Below are 21,884 nucleotides of genomic sequence, written 5' to 3'. Positions count from 1 at the left end.
AGCTATTTACTCAAGTACTGTACTAACAGTTGTAGTTTCATTTAACTTAGTTTAAAGATTATTTTTATTTATTTGTTGATTCATTCATTCATTGATTCACTCACATCTTGGTTAGGTTTAGGCAACAAAAGTCTAGATTTAGAAAATCTAATGTGGTTATTAACTAATAATCACACTGGCTGTTCATTTGTCTCTACAATGTAAGTCTATATACAATCACTTGGGCATAAATAGCCACATTGGGTGGGTGCAAACAGCCTTGGGGCTATTCTGACACCTACCATTTGCCTAAACAGGAAGTTCAACATTTTGGGAGATATAAATGTACATATATTTGCTTTCTGGTGAAGAAAAATTAGCTCCATCTTGACCAGGTACAACACTGAAATGCTGTCTGAATATCATTGCTTCAGTAATAATAAGGGGAGGGCTCTGCTGCATAATAAGCACTCTAAGTACAATTTGTTGATACAACTATTGTAGTTTTACTGAAGCTACAAGTATAAGATCTGAATATTTCCTCCTGCTTTATCATAAAAACACTTCACTTGTTTGGGGCACACAAAGTTGACTTTTAACTACTTTTTTTGTATCAACATGAAATTCACGCTTTGCAATATAATGAGTATTTAGAGGCAAGGTGGGCAAATTCTTCAAATGTTTGTAAATGCAGCTCCCTTGTTTTGGAGTGTCTTAGGTGGAGACTGTACTTCTCACCTGGTGATGAGTAAGTAACAGACAAGTCCTACAGACCTACATGATCAGTTTTCCCCACAGGACCGGAGCACCGCCCTGTTTGGCTGGAGTTGTAACGGGAAACCACTGCCAGACAAAAGATGCAGGTCTACCAGGTGTGTCTTTCCAGGGAAAAGACTATCCGTCTTTGCGCAAGCTGTGAAGAGCAATTAGACCAACTTTTATAGCTATGATGTTTCCCTACGATAACCACCAGACATATAAGCTGTCTTCAAGGCTCACTCAGTGTGTTTGTGTGTTTTGTAGATAAAATGCATTTTTATTTTTGGACATATCCACCATTTAAGAATAATCAGGAGTCTTCTACATACAAAACCGGTCCCAGAGTTTTACAGCCCCTGTCATCTGATACTGTGTTAACTGCCTAACCCAAAAATGTCACCCAATAAACATGTAACATTATAGATGCTAAGCCCTGGCGAGAATGGGAAATGGGAAGTGTCCCACATTTTTACCCTGGGGACGTATATCAGGTTCATCTAGTCTTGACTCTAAAGCTATTAATACACTACACCGTCAAATGTTTCAATGTTTTGAAATGTTTTGACATACTAATCAGCTGCTGGGCTTCTCCTTTAGTTTGCTACTTCTAGAAACAAAGCCTCTAAATTACCTACTTAACAGTGACTATTTGTGCAAAGCAGATGACAAGATGACAGTTTATCATGGGTCTTCAACTTGATTAAGTGCCAGAATTTTTAGAATTTTTGCAATAAAACTCCATATAACACTATAAACAGACTCCTAAAATAAGATAGTAAATCCATGATGACAACTGGGTGAAGCTGCAGTTATTAGCAGTGTCATAATAAAGCTTTTTTCCTCACTTTTTGACACATATACCCTTTTCCATAACACTGTAACTATATAAATATGTAAATATATTAATCACTGACCATTCTGTAGGCCGGATGGTAAGTTTTCACAGGCCAGATGTGGCACACCGGCTGCCAGTTGACAGTTCCTGCAGTATGTTACCTTCAAAAAATGACAATTCAATGACAATTCAATCAGAGTTTTTCCCCTTTAATGCAATCTTTTCTCAAAAACAATCTTTCCAGTTCAGGTCTTCAAATCACTTTCACATTTAACTTTTCTGTGCATAATATTAATGACAAAATGGTGACAAATCTTTCGTTCGCTTTGATTAAAATGCTCCGGATACATCCATGTGACGTTACAGTGTGTTCATTTAGTGGACGCGTGTCCAGGCTTGAGCACATACATTTCATGTGTGGGATTGTTATCCTTGCTGTCATGCTTTTACCCATAAAAGCAGCGTTCACAGATCAACATAGACCCAAACATCAAACAGATGTTCCAGCAAGTGAGAAGGAAGAAGGTGTTTCATGGGGATTCTGAGCTGCAAAATGCAATAAGAAATGGGTTTAAGTTAAATTTATGTTATTTGGATTGCAGTCTGATAGTAGTCAGTTACATGATAAGTGAAAAAGGGGTGAAAAGATTAAGTGCCTGTGGTTCATTAGTCATCATTTAAACTATGAAAGATGCAGTCAATCTCTAGAAATACACCACTTCACATTATAAATGATTAATATACTAAAATAACATTAAGTTCATCAAACAATGCTTCAAATCATTATTTTTTTTGGCCTAAAAATCTGTATATAATAATGTGACATCAAAAGTCTTCCCACCTGACCACATTTTTTTCATTTGGCACATCGTATTTCACATTCATCAACCACACACACCTACACACACACACAAATACCGAGGTTTGAGGTGGTTGGAGTCCTTATTTGCCCCAGAGAAGGCTGCAAGTTTATGATGGCTAAAGGGTGCATCGGAGTTAATGATACTGCAGATAAGACTTTTTAATGGAGCGGGGTGAAAGGAGAGCGATGTTTTGAAGCGTAAGTCCCGGGTAAAGTTAGCAGAGGAGCTGTTTTCACTCCTAAACAGTTGGGACCAACAATAAAATGAGCATTTGTCAGTGAAGGTGTATGACAAGTTTAAATGTTTTTCATTTTCTTATCAGAGCCTCCAAAACGTAACTGCAGTCCTGTCTTTATTTTTTTAAACTACATTTTTTCCCCAAAAAAATGTTATAAAACCCCAATTTCATGATTTATTTCTCTATTCATTAATATTCAGTCTTGTGTATCGGATGCACACAAGTTCATTAGCAGGGTGACATATATATTTTTTTTTTGAAAAAAGAAAATAAAGTGTTTAGTTTTCCCAAGATCTTTACATTTCTCCATCCTGACCTTATTTTGTGCTGTCTCACTGAACATCTTATTTTTAAATTTAACTCCTCATTTATAATGGACTATTAGGGCCAAGAATGAGGGGAAAATGAAGTTTAAATTTCAAGAATAAAGTTGAAATGTTAAGAATAAAATTGACATAATTCTCAAAATGCAAAAGAAAAAAACATCCTTAATGTGGCCCTAATACTCCGTTGTATAAAAACATTGATTTCACCAAATCATCATTTAAAAATCATTAATTCAACCATCTCTATATTTCATTCTAGACACAAACCAACCAACCTTCAATATTATCCTAAACCTGTGGCACATTGTCATCAATACAAATATACTGTACATACTGTTCGCAGTGGGTTTTCTACACATTTGTTTTTTTTTTCCTGCCATTTATACATTGTTAAAAAATATATAAAATATTAAAGAGAAATTTTACAGGTTCATTCAGGTTAAAAACACGTGTTCAAGGTTTCTCTTCAAAGCTATTTACAAATCTCTGTATGGTTACTATAGTCGTCATTCAGCTGTCAAACACAGGAGTGAGTGGGTGTCTCGAGTCTTCGGTGAGAACGCTTAAATAGGCAAAACAGAATCATCTTAAATGTGGCATTTTTACTGTTTTCTTTGGATTTCTGTCTTCATATTTAAAATGTACTGAACTTGAAACTGAAAATTGTTTAGCCAATAACCCCCCAAAAAACCCTGAAAGAAATAATAAAAAAAAGATATTAAAACTCCATTATTTCTTTCTCTTCAGACTAAATGATTAACCAATTATATCATTGACAGATACTGTGATGGGCATTTTTCATATATTTTATAGACTAATCCATAAACCGATTAATCAAGACAGTAATCTTCAGATGAATCAATAATGTAGCCCTAATCACAAGTAATCTTAGTTACTTGCAGATGGTGGAGAAAACAATCATATCATACATGGAAACAATGTTAGTTGGTGGTTGTTTTTTTACCAAAATTGCCTTTCAGCACCGTGAGATGTGATAAAACTGCTGAGCGTTCCATTAAATACAGAACAGTCAATCACAATCATTTTCATTTAAAAGGACCAGTGTGTAGGATTTAGTGGCATCTAATGGTGAAAATGTAGATTGTAACCCACTGAATACCGCTCGCCTCACCCTCCCCTTCCAAGGCAGTGGCCACGAAACCCGTGAAACTAGAGCCAGCTGTGAAAACACAGCGGTGCAGCATGATGGACTCAAGGGAAGAGGACCTGTGACCTCTGCAGATGTAAACGGCTCATTCTAAGGTAACGAAAACACAACAGTTCATATTTTCAGGTGATTATACAAGAATGGAAAACAGACCAATGAATATTATATTCAATTTCTTCCACAGTCTGCCAATAAATACCCATAAATCTCACGCACTGGACCTTTAAGGTGAAGTATACAAACAAGTTGAAGAAAATCCACTTTTTTTCCGATTAAAAGTTGAAATCAACTCAGTTGACCCTAGCAGCACATAATACCTAAGGCAAAGATGTACTTCACACCATTAAATACTTTCACCGTGACGACATGGGAAACCGTTAGCGGTGATGAAAGGTATGCGGTGGTTTTAAGAGGACAACGGACTGGTTTGTTAGATCGGTCAAGGTTGGAGGACTCATGACTTCAGAGGCATTGGCTAAAGTTTAACCATAAACACAGCATCATGTCTTAGATCCAGTTTTCAGTTTACTGAGGTATCAACTCCCTGACAGCCGACTGTGAGATAATTCATCTTTGATCTCTGACCCTGTCATTTAGTGCCGAAAGCCATTTCTTTCACGGCATTATCCATTTCACTTTGTTCTCTAGTTGTTGTTGTTTTATATTTGCTTATATTTGCCGTTTAAATCTTTTCAGTTAAGTTACTTTCATTCTAATGCGAGTATTGTGACTATCATTTTAAGCCAATTAACTTCATCTTGTTAATAATTAAAGATTACATGTGTAAAGAATATCCCATTTTACATTAAAAAGCAGCAGAGGAGATGCTCAGGTTGTAAAGTGAGATCCATGTGGTATAATATTATATATGCTGTTATCATCGTGTCCTGATGACTAAGACATTATTAGGTCTGGAAACATTCCCCACATGGACGTGCTTTGGGGTCAATTACTCTTTTATTGACTAGAAAGCATATCCGTTCTGCTTAAAAAAAAAAAAGAAAAGAAAAATGACCATTAGTGAAATAAAACAACCCAAATACAACATTCGTACAAAGTTTCTGTAAGGCATTCCTTAACGCCAGCAGAGTCCGCTGCAGCTTCCTGTTTCCAAGCTCCAGCTCATCAGTCTGGTGTTTGCCAGCAAAAGAAGAAGTTATATCCACAGTTTTTTCTGTCTCTCGCTCTGTAACGTGAGTCTTTAACACAGTCCTGGTGATGGCTTTGGTCTGTCCTGCAGCTAAGACTAGAAATTCTACATACAGGAGAGCCGCAGCTCTGGAGAGTCATTAGATTCATGCAAGACTGTACAGACTGTCCTGTCCGCGCTGGACAGGACACGAGGTTCAGGTGCAGTCCTATCTGCAGGAGGTGCCCAACACGCTACCCGTCGAGGGGGTGGTGGCGGTGGTGCTGTAATGGGGGTAATTGTCGTTGGGCGGGGGGCTCGGGAGGATGGAGTTCCCATTGGTGGGGGAGCAGCTGAGCTGGAGCCTCCGCAGGTACTCGGCGTGGACGGGTTTGTGGCTCTGCAGCACTTTGATGGCTTCATCCACGGTGAACCACTCCCGCTTACGGCCTGCAGGGGGAGACAGAGCACAGAGTATGAGTAGGAGTTAAAAGGCATGTATATTTTGGTTACACTGATACCCTGTACTCATCTTATTTTGAAGGATTATTTCAGTTTAAATGTTTTATTTTTCTACTCAATTTAACTTGTTTACTTCTTTAATATATTATTAAACTGATATGTGCATTTTACATATTAAATATGCATTAGTTTATAAAGCACTAAATGGTCTTGGGCCTAAATACATCTCTGATTTACTTAGTATGTTATGAAGCGTCCAGAACCCTCAGATCATCTGGAACAAGTTTACTTTCCATAAGAAAGGTGAAGCAGCTTTTATCTTAAGCTCCCCACCTGTGGAACAGACTGCCTGAATACCTGAGGTCTGCTGAAGCTGTCTGCTCATTTAAATCAGGGCTTAAAACATTGTTTATTGTTTGCTGTAGCTTTCCAATATAGCGGATTCATACAACAACTTCTTCCTACAGTAATCTGTAACTATTCATTGGTTTGCTTTCGCTTTTTGTCATCTTTTAAATGCAACTTCTTTAATCATTAACCATTTATCTGCCTGTTTTTAATTTTGCTTTTATTGTATTTTAAATGCAATATTATTTTTTTTTGTCTTATCTTGTTTTTAATGTATTTATATGTCATTGCTTTGTGTCTGAACTGTGCTAAAATAAATAAACTTGCTTGGCCTATAGTTCTTGTTATTATATTGAAGATACTTATTTTATATAGAACCTGACTGATATCTACTGGTCAACTGATATTATTGGCCTGATATTAGCCTATCACAGCTATTGGTCTATATTTATATTGGCATATATGTTACATAAAAATAAAATATGTAAAGAATATTGTCTGATATATACATCCATATTGGAAATTTTTTACTCCTTAATGTCAGAATCACATCAACTCTGTTTCTTCTGGTATAAATACAACAAAGATCAAGGAAGTAATAAACTTTAACAGCTGCGACATGTTAGTCACTCTTAACTATAATAGGAGGAAATGTTCGCTGTAATAACTGAAATTGGGAAGTGAAATGTGACCCCGTACTGAAGCATTCTGCATCCAGCTATCACCAACAGGCAGCATGCATTTAAATTGTACCCAATGCTAATTGGTTCGTCTGCAAGATAATTAAAGCAAGGCGAAGATACTGCAGCTTGATGCTTTGCGTTGAGTTTTTATGCTTGCTGCAGCACAAATAGCTACTACACAATATACTACTACAAATAGCTACTTGTGGCAAATGATAAATTGGATATAATTGAATGGAGGGTGGCACATATACATAAATACTACATATGTGCAAACATAAACAAGAATAGACAGAGCACGTGCGGCGACCTCTTTTTAAAATGAGAAAATAGTGCATGTAGCAGCTGTAGTAACAGTTAACAGGTTGAGGATGCTCTTCACTAAGCACATCACAGAGTAAGTCTTGATACTGGCATCCAGGCTGCTGACATGGTGATATACTGCAGCCAAGAACCACTGCAGCAGCTAAGATCAGTGGCCTAGATTTATAGGCACCTGTTGTCACCGCATACCCCTATACCCATATAGTATCCATGCGCTGCACTGGCCTTCACATAAATAACAAGATACAGTATATTTTAAGAGCAAGAAGAAAGACGCGCACTGCGGCGTCTGCAAATACTCAGGAGAATGTGGAGGGAAACCTCACCTATGTTGACCGAGTCTTCCCAGGCCTCCAACGTTTCTGTGACAGTCAACACGTACACGTACGTCCGGTGCTTCCGGTCCTGGTTTTGCTTTAGGGATCAGAAAGAAAACTGAATATTTAATGATGATGACACAAAATCATAAATACAAATGTACTTATGGATAGTGAGTATATTATCTATAGTAGATGGCAAGTCCCCAGTTTGGAGAAGCAGAGAGGGATACCAGCACAACAAAAGGTATTTTAGATACTAAATGTACACTATATTTGGAATATTTTCTTTGCAGTCAGACAGCCTTTTCCAACAGGAAATATCACTCTCTCCAAACCAGACTCCATTGTCAAAATCAATCATTCACCTCACTGAACACAGGAGATTCTGGAGTACTGCTGCCTCATTCTGTTGGTTTGTTTGACCTCTATGAAAACGTACCATCCTTTTAAAACACCACCGTCACAAAATAACACAAACAAACAGATCGAAGCAGCGGTAGACCAGCAATTCCAGGAGTCTGGTTGGTCTGGAGAAAGTGATATTTGGCTTATATAACAGCCGTTTCCTCTCAGAAAAGATGTCTGAAGGCAGGGTGAAGCAGTGAAAATGTTCTTCACTTAAACTGATATAAATGGGGTCGTGCTGAGAGGCATCTCCTGTAGCTAATACACAGACTATCGATATGTACATCGTACAGCCACATATCAAATAATCTGAACTGTCCCTTTAAAAATCAAAGTTACTGTGATGTATTGAGCCACATTTTTCTTCACAAAAATCCAATATACTGCATTTTAATGAGTTGCAAAAGGTAAAAAAGTTTATGGTCATTCGTGTTATAGCCTTGTACGTGCACTTTATTATGCATTTGTATAATAAACCTCTAGGCAAAGATCAGGAAGTGACAACTTACCTCAAATACACCGAGCAGACGTCCCAGCTTGCCCTTCACACCGGCCTGAGGAATAAATGAAGAAGAAAACATGAGAAAAAGTTTTTATTTTCCCTACTGGCTTTAGTGTAAAAACAAACAGACAGCACAGGACACTTCTTTGTGGGATTTTTTGGGAAAAGTTTTGAGTAGCTGTGGTCTTATAACACAATCACTCTCAAAGATGAATAGTGGGTGAAAAGCTCAAACCACTGTCAAAACAATGGGTATTGTGTATCACATTTCAATATTTTAAAGAAGAACAGGTCCACCTCAGTGCACCGAGCTCCACTCTTTGTGTTGATGTAGAACTGCTTGACAAGCAATTACACAAACATAAAAAAATTCCCAGAACGAAACTACAGAATAATCCCCAGAGATATTTTAGGAACTCATACATGGAGAAACTGTCAGCCGAGCTACAAACGTTGTTTCTCTTCAACAGAAATGCACCAACAAAGATTAATTTAATCTAAATTTAGTTCTAATCAGAGTTTAGCAAAGCTAGGTTTAAAAGCACTCGACTCAAATTTAAATAAATAAATAAAAGTAGGTGCTGTTGATACCTAGTATGGATAAAAAAAAAGAGGGAAAACTATTAATTTTCAACTGCTTATGTTCCTTAACAAAACACCACATTGTTTGCTAGCTAGCTAAGAAATGAATGTTAAAAAAACGTTACATTATTTACTAGCTAAAGAGAGGTTATGGGAAGTTAATCTTTGTTCATTTTAAACTACTTTTAATGTTTGGGAAGACATAATTTTAAGATTAAACCATGATTTAATCGTGTTTAAAAATGAGTCCTTGTTGGTGCAACCCAGCCATAAAGGTGTGATGATTTCTATGTGGAACCTTGCCGTGTTTAAGACGGGTTGGATGATATATCAATCATTTGTACTGTCCCTCTGCCTGGAAACAACCTGGCAGGAATCCTGAAAGAGCACCGTACCGGAAATGTAATTATGTCCTTTTCACAACACTTAACAGTTGCTTTATTAATTCAGATGCAGCTTACGGGAATCAAATGACTGTGTCAAGACATATGACATCCCACCCCCCCTCTCTAGTCCCCTGCTCAGCATACTTCACAAGTGTCACTCTGTCTCACTGATGTGTCGTGCGGGCTGGGCTGCAGGGTCCGTGAATGCACAGGAATCCAGAGAAGAGCCAAGTTTAGACCGCTGACGTGGCCGAGAACACAAGGTTCTCGACCAGAGGGACTTCTGGAATACCAGCGGACACCTCAGTCACCCCTCCACTGACACCATGGCCCTTCAGAAATCTCACCCTTACCATGCATACTGCAGCCAACTGTTCGAAACCACGCAACTCCACTTCTAGTCATTTCAGCATGCTTTACTTTAATGGAAATGGCTAATGGTGTGAGAGTTGTGTAACCCCCAGGAATGCACAGATGTGTATTTAAGACATTTTGCAGGATTTCTAAGAATAATGAATGGAAACATCAGGTGCGATGTCCTCAGCAGCCGCACGCTGACCCAGAAATCATTCAAAATGTGTATCAGTTTAAGTGTACGCTATATTTAAAATATTCTCACCGTTTTACCTTGCCATCAGATGGCCTTTTTTGATGTGAAACTGCTGTTATACAAGTTAAATATTGCTCTCTTCAAACCAACCGAACTCCAGAGGTGAAATCAGCCATTTTACTTTGCAGAACACAAGAGTTGTTAGACTCCCGCTGCCTCACTCTGTTCATTTGTTTGTGTTATTGTGCGACTCTGGTCAATCCAAACTATCTTTTTAAAAGAGAAAAGTCACACAATAACACAAATAAACTAATAGATCAAGGCAGCAGTAGACCATCAACTCCTAATTTCTGTGAGGTAAAATAACTGATTTTGCCTATGGAGTTTGGTTGGTTGGGAGCGAGTGATATTTGGCTCATATAACTGTGTTTTCCTTTGAGAAAGTGCTGCCTGATGGGAAAGTAAAGCAGTGAAAATACTCAAAATACAGCAAACACTTAGACTGATATTGATTTGTTTTTCAGTCTGTGGTGTGGCAAAGTTGAGCACAATGTATTTGATTTTTGATTAGCTGGTGTCTCAGCATGTAGAGATTCAGTCAAAACGTTATATTGCCCAGGTACAACTAAATGTGTTATCATTCTTCAAGCAAAACGTGGACTGGAATGAGGATTTGTCAATTAATCAATAATGAAAATAACTGTTAGCTGCAGCACTAAACAATACCAAGACCTATAAAGTAAACCTAGAAATGTGAGAATTACTTCAAAAATCTTGCAGTTGCAACAGTTGCAGGAAGAGAGCACTTTTACAACATCAGCACTAATGACAAGAGTGCAAGGAGCACATTACTACACACTGCTTTGAATATGTGTTACATAATGGACAGGTGGTCTTTGGATGTAGGTTAACGCTGTCAAACACAGAAAAAAAAAAGTTAAATAAAATGAGGGGCTATTTCTGGGTTGGAAACTGCTGTGTTCAGCCACCTATGAAGACTTCCCCGTATTGTCATCGTGTGCTCATTTTATGATTGCACAAAATGACCCCACTTTTGAGCCAAGACTGGGCTCATGTGGTACCAAAACAAAAAACATGAAACTGGTTTATTCACCTCCTCAAACACCTCTCGCACTGCGGCGCCGCACGGCTCTTCTTCTGGCTCCATCCCACCTCCAGGGACGATCCACTGGTCCGGGTGCCGACTGCTGCTGACCAGCAGAACCTAGAAAAGAAGGAATAAGTTTACGAATTGTATTAAATGTCAATGCATTTATTTTACATAGGTAAGCGCCTGTTGCTGAGAGACCCTGTAGTTTCAGAATTACATTTAATGGGACACTTTCTTCTGCGCCCAACAGTAGATAAATATTTGTCTCAGTGTCCTTATTCCTCTTTCCAGTGGGCTTCATGCAGTCCATCACATTAAACTAAGGATTTAACATGAGACATGACCCTCAACCCTTTTGATTCAGGTCTCCAAGACAGACAACAGATTTATTTAGATTTTAGATTTTATTATCTGTTGTTGCTTAAAGGATCCTCTGTTCACTACAACCTGCTCACAACAAGGTCTGTGGATTATCTTGAGTAACTGGGTCATGATTTCTGGAAAGAGACACTGCTGTTGAGTTTTTAAAATGTATTTTCTAGTTCTAGTTGCATTATTTTAGAGAGAAGGCAGACATGTTTACAGCTGATACCTCCAAAACTATCTGAATTGATAGATAACACTACAGGCCAGATGAGGAATATGTATTTTTGACCGTAAACGGTCTGTTTAAGTACCTGTCTAGTGTGCAAAACAACATTTTTGGGATTCTTCCCGCGTGGCAATGAAGCTCAGTCAAAGCCAGCGTTGATGCAGCTCCAACACAACATGACCTCAGCAAACAATTCATGTAAACCAAGCATGAGCCACTCAAATCCTGTCAGTCAGAGCTCCCCCCTGAGCGGCCTGCGGGGTTTGAATTACACTACAGTTGCAGTGTACACCGATATGCACGGATCAGATGTGCCTGTGTCTGCAGTTTCTGGCAGGATCCGTATAGCAACCACAGCAGCACACCTGCTATAAACATTATCACAATTGCGCGGTGAAAGTCAATCACTATTAAAACACAATCTGTGTCACAGGACGCAGGTCATAATGATATCAACAGCCAGTACAAGAAAAGCCAATTAAGTGCAGACGTGTGTCGGAGATTCATTTGTGATTTAACTGCATTTTACTCTGTGACTATCAGTTCAGAAATGATCCTATAATACGTAACGATCAGTGAACGTAAACATACATGCATTAAAAAGAAAAATGTCTGTTAAGCAGCTTGTGTGACATATGGTGACATTCACATCCGCCACACATCTGATCACCATATAATCCAATAATCTGCCCAAGGGGTCAGTCTGTCACTTAATCCAAACTCAGCTTTCGTATACCTTCCCTTACGTTCTCTAATGGGATTGTGGCTGCATCCACCAAAAGGCCTTCTGAGGATCTTCTAAAGGGCCAGTGGCTGAGGGCCAAACCGATTGGACGTTAACAGCACATGCTCGGGGCCTTAAGAGTGAGCGCTTTCGTCTGCCATCTTCCTCACGTGCCACGTTCGCCCAACTCAGCCACCTGCTGACTCCCAGACGATATAGGTTAGGGATGAAGGGCGGGGGGGGGTGGAGGATTCCAGTATGCGTGTAGCTATACAGCATGAATGTCAAGCACGATGATGATGTGGATTAAGTGAAAGCACGTCCAGTAAATGTTCTCTGGTGATGGAAACGTGCAAAAAGAAAAACCACATGACAGGTGTTTATCCTATGCAACAGGTGCAAGTTTTGCATAGTGTACAGTAAGTGATGTGTGTTATGGGAAGGGGCATTTACAGTAATGGTATTAATAGTGTTTGTGCAGAACGTGACGTTTTCTCGGCAGAGTGCAAACTATAAAAAAAAAAGGTGTAAACTTGAACCTTGTAACCTGCTTGAGTGAACTCTTTGATGAACACGCTGGCCTTTACCAGTGAGGTGAGCTAAACAAACTCACAATCTGAGAAAACTAAAGAAAAAAGAAAGTAACTATTTGCTTGGAAGGCTTTTTTATCCATTTTTTGGCCTGGGAATAGGTGTGTCAAGTGCTGCAAAGGTTTCTTTGCCCCTCTTTTAAAAGAGAATGTCACCTGCTGTTTTCATCAGGGACTGACCAATACAGGATTTTTGGGGTCGATTCTGACAGTAGGCTTTAGGTAAAACCCTATTTTTGTAATGCATTCTTTTTTATACAGTATAATATAACACTACAGTAGGTCACAGAAAAACAAACTGTCTATATTTTGTCATAGGACATTATGTAGCTCTATTTAAATTAAGAAAAATGATCAAATATACATAAAATGCTACTTATAAAATAACAAAAAACAAAAATATGAACAACCTGCAGTATGTTCATATCAGTGCATATCAGACAACATATACAACAATACCAATTATAGACAGACATATCTATAACAGGCTGATCGATACATTGGTCTGGCTCTAGTTTTCATACAGGCCATTACTGCGTCATGTTCCTCCATGTGAGATGGGCTAATTCATGACACAATAAAATATTCATTCTCTCATTCTTTATGTTTTGGATGTGACTGATTTCAGAGCACTCCAGCCTGCTGTGTGTGACCGTCTGTGTGTGTGTTGAGCTGCAGCCAGCAAGGCTTAAAGGGAGATCACTGGTGTCAACGTGTCCTAAGCTGACAGTGTGAGATGTATACAAAACAAAAGCCAGAGCAGAGCTTCCGGGGCAGCGAGGACAAAAGCGCATTTCTGCTTTGGTTGTTCCATTTTTGTCTTTTGGTTGTTGCCCCACCGGAGCGCTTATTTGTCCATCGTCAGAACACGGCACAGGCTGCATTTAGTTTCTTGGAATGTAGAGCAGTGAGGCGACATATTACAAACTGTATTTAATTATGAATTTGTTTTTCACATGTGCTTCTGAGATGAATGCAGCGACACTTTCATAAGAGGGAGCAGCAGGGGTTTAGTGCTGCCTTTTTAGGCTCTGCAAAAGGGACACTTCAGCAAGAAGAGATGTTTGTCACCACAACAAAATCCATTCATCTCTCATGGGACAAGTCACTTGGCCAAGTGTTAGAAACTCAGGCAATTCACTTGAGTGCAAGTATTTGAAGTTCACTGAGTGGTCAGCGATGTGAACAGTGGTTCCCGACCTTTTCGACTGACGTACCCCACAGCATGGGCAGATGAACTAAAGTACCCCTTAAACACCACCCATCATCAGCCACATTTTTTCATACAGTGAAGCTTTTAGCTAGCTATCAACCGTTTATCCACTTTCAGCTAACTTTTAGATCAAAATTTAAAGTTCATCCATTTAGTTCATCCATTTACTTAGCTACTGTTTGTTTATTCAATCATTTATACTTACAGCAAACTTGTTAGACTTTCCAGACTACTTTTCAGTACCTATCAATACAACATGTAGTGTTACAGCTGACTTAAATTGTGTATATATATTTCTAATCTAATCATAGTTTTTATTTTGTCAAATTAGCAGAGTAACTCTACAAATCCTTCCAAGTAACCAATTACAAATGTAAGTACACCTGGGGTAAGTTTACCTGTTTTTGGGGTTGTAGTGAAAGAAACTCCAGTAAACTCAAGTAAACTTTGTCCACCCCTTTGAACTGAGGCTGAGAGTTTACTTACCTATTTTCAGGTCAACTGTATGGATCAATAAACTACGAAAACTACGGGTAAAGTTTACCCACACTCTGTATTTACTTCACCCCTAGTTGTGAATCACTGCACCGGCACATCATCTATATCCAGAATACCTCACCCTTTTTGAATTTTCCTACAACTTTTGACCAACAGAAACAGCTACACTTAAAAGCATGATGAAAAAGCAAAACAAAATAACTCACACGGTCATGACAGATAGGTCACCTGACAGCTGAACTGTGAGCGCAGACAGCCCGCTTATATTTGGAAAGAAGGGCAGGATGATGGAGAAACCCCAGAGGAACACTATAGTGTTTCCCAGTGACATTTTACTGTTTTGCAACTCACACCACTTTCCGGGGGCCCCTGTGTGAAAAAGGAGGTGGGCAAATTCTGAGGCAACATACAGTAAATCTCCTCTGGGTGGGCGATGAAAAACACCATGGGCAGTTGTCAGACTCATGTGGCCTCATCTAGCCTTCCTCTTGTCCAAAAATCAATCTAGCAATGCAAAGTTACACAAGAACGAGCTTGAACTCTTTGATAACAAAAATAACGTCCGATAAGGGCTGATGTGCAAACATCTGTCTTGTAACTAATTAAGAAACTGAGATCAGTCATTCTTCACTCAGTTTAAGATATCAGAACGAGCACTGGTAGTAAAACACAGGCTATGACAGCAGGTCCTCTGGCATGGCCTCAAACAGGGACAGCAGGCAGGGATATTCTGGAGGACATAAACACCTCCTCCTCCTCCCCAAGGAGGAACGTCTGTGGCTGTCAAATAAAGAAGGCTCCAAATGCCAGGCTAGGCCGGGAGCCGGGAGGAGAGAATGATGGAAAGTCTAAGGCACTCAAGCACACAAGAGCAGGGGGAGAATCAATAGTACTAAGAAAGTAATATAGCCGCTGCATTATGCAGGTATCAACAAATAAGAGGAGTCATAAACAGGGAATGCCAGAGACGGAGAACAGGAGGAGAGACTGAACGCCTACATTGCTGATTTTATGATGTAGCATCCACTCACACTGATAACCTCCCCCTCTCATCTCCAGTATGACATTGTTTACAATCTGCTGCAGCACCTTCAATATGGGTCACAATCTGATAAAGATGGAGGTAACTGTTCACATCTGACTCCAAGTAATGCATGAATTTGTGGCATTATATAAAGCTTATCATAATACAGCCTGAGAACGGACTAAAATCGCAAAACAAACAAAGAGTTGATATTTAAAGTTTGGATTCAGCAATGAAGATTGACAACAATTGACTTAAAGCACACTTGGATAAAGTGGGAACAGTTAACACAACTTATTACCATCTTTTAAGCTATGAACTTGCTTGCTAAAAGTTGCTTATTTATACATCTAGTCCAGTGTTTTCCAATCCTGGTCCTCAGGGCCCACTGTCCTGCATGTTTTAGATGTTTCTCTGCTCCAACACACCTGATTCACATGATCAGCTCGTCATCAAGCCTCTGCAGACGCCTGATAACAACCTGATCATTTGAATCAGGTGTGTTGGAGCAGAGAAACATCTAAAACATGCAGGACAGTGGGCCCTGAGGACCAGGATTGGGAAACACTGATCTAGTCGATATAAAGTGACATTAGCATGAACCAATTAGCTTTTTTTTCTTTTTGCTCTGTTTTGGACTCCACCAAACCTCGAGGTAAATATTTGGCTCAATAGCTGCTAAATGCTGCACCATGTTCACTAGTCAGTTATTAACTTTGTCATTTTGCTGTTTGGTTTTATCCCGAAAGCAATAAAAAATCATCTGTATTCTACCTGGCCAGCACCAGAGAGCTGTGAAACTGAACCATAACAGTAATCAAAAAACACTGAACTAAAATTACAAATGTACAGAAAGTCAATATAAAGTTTTCACAGAGTTGAGGGGAATTGCAGAGTCAGATGATAATTCAATGTTAGTCATTAAGAGTGACAAATTTTACATTACAAAGAGTCACTTGTTCTTTTGTTAAGATCAATAAACATTGAATATAGCAGCTTTAAAGCCATAAAATACTTCTGACTGAACTGATGATTTATGCTCATCAACCAGGTGAGAAAATTGTTTTGATATAATTTCACTGCAACTCTTTATCAGGAGTTTAAAAGAAGGGGTAGCAGCTTTTTCTGTGACTGATAATGTTAAATGGGTGAAACGTATTATTTGACTGTGCACATCACAATATCTGATTAGATTAGATGAACTGTTTGTAAACATAAAGCTGTGAAAAATAATTAAATACAGAATCATAATTTTTACTCATTTCAATTTTAATTAAATGAATGAATAAGTGAGCTTAATTTAATCTTTTAGGGGAAAAAAACTCTTGCTAATTATTTAACTATGGGCCTCTACAACGTCTCACGGCACTATTATGATAAAAAATAATTAAAAACTCTCTCTTGGCCTGAAGCAACTCACATGCTATTAAACTGAGCTATCACTGCCGTCCCCCTGCTCTGTCAGGTTCCCGTTTTCCTCTGTCGGGAGTTTAATTGCTGTCATAGAGCACCTCGCCCTGAGGGCTCAGCTTTCTCCTTTCCTCTCGAAAACAAAACAGTCCAGCAGCATGTACAGCTCTTATTTCACCACAGTTGGGTCTCTGGTGTCAAGGAACTGATTGTGTGTGCGTAGGCATGCGTTTAGGAAAGTATCTATAACACAAAGCCTCATATCTCAAGCTTCTTTAGACAGAAAATTAGCGCCCAAAATCCCAATCAGAGCACTAGATTGGCTCTCTTACTTCAAGCAGTGTCATCTCTGTGATTGCATGAGCAGACATGCCTATCAAAGCCTGAAAATCCTGAGGGTGATGGTCACACCCACACACTTCTGTTGACACAATATCCTCTGACAGGCCTTTCTTTCCTGTGATTACAAGTTATAAGAAAATAATCACAGTGCACAAACAAGTTCAGAGACAAATTATGCCAGAGTGCAGTAGTACAAAGTTTGATACCTACAAATATGAAAAGCAAATCGCTGTTTTCATATCACCATTTTTAGAAAACCTCTCAATCTCTGTCATGGTCCTACACTTAAAACTCAGTCATGATGATGACATAACATCTGCACACATATAAGTGAGCAGATATATTTGTGTCTGGTCTGGTGTGTGTGTGTAAATCTTGAGATTTGCATGTTGTGCAGGCAAACACTGGAGGGCTCAGGCAGGCAGACAGACTTCTCTGTGCCAGTCTAGCGACACCAGACTGGGCTGCTTTTACAGTATATTGTGTAACAGTTTGTTTGTGCCAAGCTCAAAGAGAAGGCTAAATTTAGACACGCAAGAATATGCCACAATAACAGAGATATGGTCCTGATGTTTGGACACAAATATGATTTACTAGTAGTACGGAGAGATGGATATAATTAGTCCTACAACAGAACCATTAGCTTACCAAACATAAATATATGTAAGAATAACTTGTCAGTAACCCAAAACACAACATTGAGTGCTTATTATAACAGGGCTCTATCAAGACTGCACCATCAGAGAACCTATGGGGCCATGAAACTCGAAAGGCTGAATTTAGAGGCAGACTTTGGTTTGTCCGTTCTGGGCTACTGTAGAAAAATGGCAGTACAACATGGCGGCCTCTGTAGAACAGTTCCCACACCCTCTGTAGCTACAAACGGCTCATTTTAAGGTAACAAAAACACCACATTTCTTATTTTCAGGTGATAATACTCATGAGTATTATATTACATTTCTGCAATAAGTGTCCAAATAAATCCCTTAAGTCTTACACACTGAAAATTCAAGTGTAAGGTTATATGGTCGTCCTTCTTAGCATCCATGTCCTGAAGACCGTGAGAGATAGAGGGAAGAAAAGTAATAATTTTGTAGATAAATTTTGTTTGTATGAATCCATTTGTTTAAGTTTTCAGACTCACTTAGAATAACCCTTTTTTATGTATTTCCTTTATTACTACTTGATTTGTCATCTGTATTTGATAAAGGTAAGTGTCTACTGTTGACCTTTTCTTTTTGCATGTCATTATATCCAATATAATTTCTGATATGAACCAATTTGAGAACTTTGTGGGTGTTTTTTGTTTTTGTTTTGTTTTGTTTTGTTTTAGAGAATATAATGCAGTTTGTTTTTATTTTATTTTTATTTCGACAGGTTTAGTTTTATAGACAGCAATTTATTTGTTTGTTTATTTTAAGTGTTTGATAAGCACATTTGAGAGATCATTGCAATTACATCAGCTGATATATCAATGTCAGCATTAATTTTTATTCACAGGTATCATTATCAGCTCCAAAAATCCAGTTTCAATCTGGCTCTAGCTGCATGTAAAATACTGCATGAAAAAAAAAATGAAAAAAAGGACATTTTTTAAAAAAAGTATGTTACCCAAAACACGTCACAAAAAAAGAAAAACATTATGTCCAATCTCATAATAGCCTAACATTTTGGAAATATGACAGCTACTGTATGGGGTAGGAAAAAACTGCTTAATACTACTGCAGTCCCCTTTAAAGTGGCTCTACTGTGTTGTATGTCGCCAAGAAAAGTCTGCAAGACACAACAACAATTGACGTCTGTCACCCCATATTCATTATTTACATGGTAAAGGCCCCTTTAAATCCTCATCCACAGAATTGCTACGCAGCTGCCCGCTCAAGGCCGGCGGGATGCAGCAGCATAATCATGAATGGCCAGTACTGCCTGGTCATGGCTGCTGCCGTGGTATTAAATGTATCTCGACATTTGATAGATATACGTAATTATAGACTTGTGACCTATATTTTTATCTCCTCACACAACACAAGCCGATGATAACCCAGCTATTAAAGGAAACGTGCAGCAGAGCGCCTCGCCCCCTCTGTTTTAGTTACTTCAAGTTAGCAAGAGGCTAACAGGAAGCAGAGAGGAATTGCCTTCAAAACAAGAGTTTTACTTTAACTCAAAGCGGCTTCGAATGGGAGTTTCGTTGACAGGTGTTTTATTTTGAAAGTCCTGACCGTTAGTAGTTTGTTGTTAAATGAGGCTACCTTGACAACAGCCCTTTTTTTCCTGGTCGTGTTTAGAAGGGAACCTTAGACTCGCAAAAGATCTCGCGACAGTCCTTATTTTCACCCATAACTTGGTCATTTAACCCTTACCGAGTTTTATTCTATTCTATTCTAGGTTCGATTTTAACCACAATGTTGTCACATTAAAAAACAGAATTTTTTTTGTGTAAGGTGCACAATTATGAACCAAATCTCGCGTGAGTTTCGCAAAACAAGGGTTCTCTTATTGACACGAACCACCTATTCTCCCTTTTCTCTACATGCTCCTCAAACTAGCCTAAACTGGATGGCCCAAGGCGCATCAGCAGCAGCAACACCAGCACGGACAGACAACCAAAACAGTGTCACTGAGAAAAACAGAGAAACACTGAATTTTTTTTGGTACACCTAGAAAAAGACGCCATAGATCAAAACCCATATGTATTATTAAAGATCAGTGTCAGTTTTTATTCATTAATCAGCTCTGTGTTGTTTGAATGACTGGTTGCAGATAGGGGATGACTAGGCCACAAAGTCATACACAACCCCATGCATTTTGTTCATATGCTCCAGTAATTCATAACGTTACACTGCGGAATCACTTACCTCTTCTTCACGTTCATTCTTGAAGCACAGACACGCTGCTCGTTTCTTGAAGCCCTCGCCATCGTATGTCCTGGTCTGGTTCGGCTTGAGCTTCATTCTGGATTTATTCTGCCTCCTTTTAGATGAAAACCGGCAAAAACAGACAAGAGGAGGAGGAGGAGGAGGAGGAGGAGGAGAAGGAGGGCCGAGTTAACAGCAGAGCCGCCGCATCGTTGCTGCTCTCTGCATCCGCGCTCCGAGATGGTCAAGGAGGGGTTGGTCGTTGGAGAGATCCCAAGGTTTTGCCGTCAGACTATCCTGGATTTACGTTTTCCTCATAAAAAACCAGCGAAGATCAATGTAAGTGAAGGCTCCAGCTGCTGCCAGTGATTTCCAGTCGGCGGTGTGAGAGTGTGTGCAGCCCCGCAGGCAGAGATCTTATGTAGACTACAGCCTACACAGCAGCACAGCCCTCCTCTGGATCCATTTGCGCATGGCCGCTGACTCAGTACAATGAACAGGCAGGCTGGAGTTTTAGATACACAGATCACTCCTCTGAGAGAGCAGTGAGCTCATTGGTTCGCCTAGTCTCGGTGGGCGGAGCTACACTCCTGCTCAAAAACAGTTACAATAAACAAATGCATAATTTGTGCAGATTTTTATTATTAATATTATTATTAATTATTTATCAAACTGGTGCGACAGAACACAGGACAACTGGACGAACAGACCTGTGTTGTTTCAGGGTGTTCAGTCACTGATGATTTTTTTTCTCTGTTTTTTTTTTTTTTTCTATGTTTATTTTTAGGTTTATAGGTAGCAAAGTACTTACTCCCCAATGATATTGGGGAGTAAGTACTTTTAGTGAGTACATACATACATACCTATATGATACGTCAAATACTGCCTATGAAACTAAATAAATAAATAAATTCAGCCTACATTATTTTATATGTTCCATATATGTCAAATTTAACATTTAACACAGACTGTGTTTACAGTCTAAATATCAATACTGTATCATGGAATGAGGACAGAAAATCAGAACACATCAAAGAGGCTGAATTTCATTTAGCTGCTTAAGTTTCGGGATGCTGGTATTGTGCATGCTGACTCACTGTCATGACTCACATACATGAAGAGAACGGAGACATTGTTAATGTTTTCTGTAACGCCAGAGCTTTTCCTACTGTGACAAGTCAAAACAGGCCTATTGTCTAAAAGTGGAAATGAAAGGTTGCAGGGTCATTTCTAACACTTGCAGTCCGTGGTGCTTTATACCCCACAGTTATTGTGAGGTACAAAGCACCAGTTCTGAAATCAAAGTTGCAAGATCCTCAAAATATGCTCAGAATGCCTCATTAGTCATCATAACCGTGCAGGCTCGGAGCCTCACCTCTACCTCAGTATTAATACCAATCATTGCTAACAAATGCAGCCAGCCCTGTTTTAATCTCATGTATTTGTCATGATGCAGTCAGCCATGACATTTTTATGGCGCTCTTATGGGAGTTTTCTTTTGTGAGTTCCATGTTTAAAGTTCCTCTTCCTGTATAATGGCACACTATGTCTTGTTCTACTCGCTGAAAGAAAGCTATTAAAGTTTTTCTAAATGTTTAAAGATCAGTGGCTTGAAAAAGTTCACTGGCTGCTTAAAATGAGCACTACAATGTTACTTTAACAC

General features: G+C 39.0%; 1 protein-coding gene across 1 annotated transcript; it reads right to left on the bottom strand.

Moving 5' to 3' along the window:
• Positions 1 to 3,821: 3,821 nt before the first annotated feature.
• On the bottom strand, positions 3,822 to 20,723 carry nudt4b (nudix (nucleoside diphosphate linked moiety X)-type motif 4b). The gene is made up of 5 exons (XM_084710834.1): positions 20,222 to 20,723; positions 10,974 to 11,084; positions 8,349 to 8,393; positions 7,441 to 7,528; positions 3,822 to 5,747 (listed from the first exon to the last, which is right to left on the bottom strand). Exons 1-5 carry the CDS (start codon positions 20,315 to 20,317, stop codon positions 5,527 to 5,529), a joined length of 561 nt encoding a protein of 186 aa, XP_084566960.1. The 5' UTR covers positions 20,318 to 20,723; the 3' UTR covers positions 3,822 to 5,526.
• Positions 20,724 to 21,884: the final 1,161 nt, after the last annotated feature.

The sequence above is a fragment of the Lutjanus erythropterus genome, chromosome 22, assembly GCF_056507025.1.
Source record: "Lutjanus erythropterus isolate fLutEry1 chromosome 22, fLutEry1.hap2, whole genome shotgun sequence".
Classification (NCBI taxonomy): domain Eukaryota; kingdom Metazoa; phylum Chordata; class Actinopteri; order Lutjaniformes; family Lutjanidae; genus Lutjanus; species Lutjanus erythropterus.
Note: the sequence above shows the minus strand (reverse complement) of the source record. Positions and strands in the feature narration are given on the sequence as shown.

Bases quoted from the DNA above. Each gene is read 5' to 3' on its own strand.
- nudt4b (XM_084710834.1), bottom strand. From the start codon at position 20,317: ATGAAGCTCAAGCCGAACCAGACCAGGACATACGATGGCGAGGGCTTC. The intron at 7,529-8,348 runs GTAAGTTGTCAC...TGATCCCTAAAG, and splicing joins GTCTGCTCGGTGTATTTGAG to CAAAACCAGGACCGGAAGCA. The intron at 5,748-7,440 runs GTGAGGTTTCCC...CTCCCCCTGCAG, and splicing joins GGAAGACTCGGTCAACATAG to GCCGTAAGCGGGAGTGGTTC.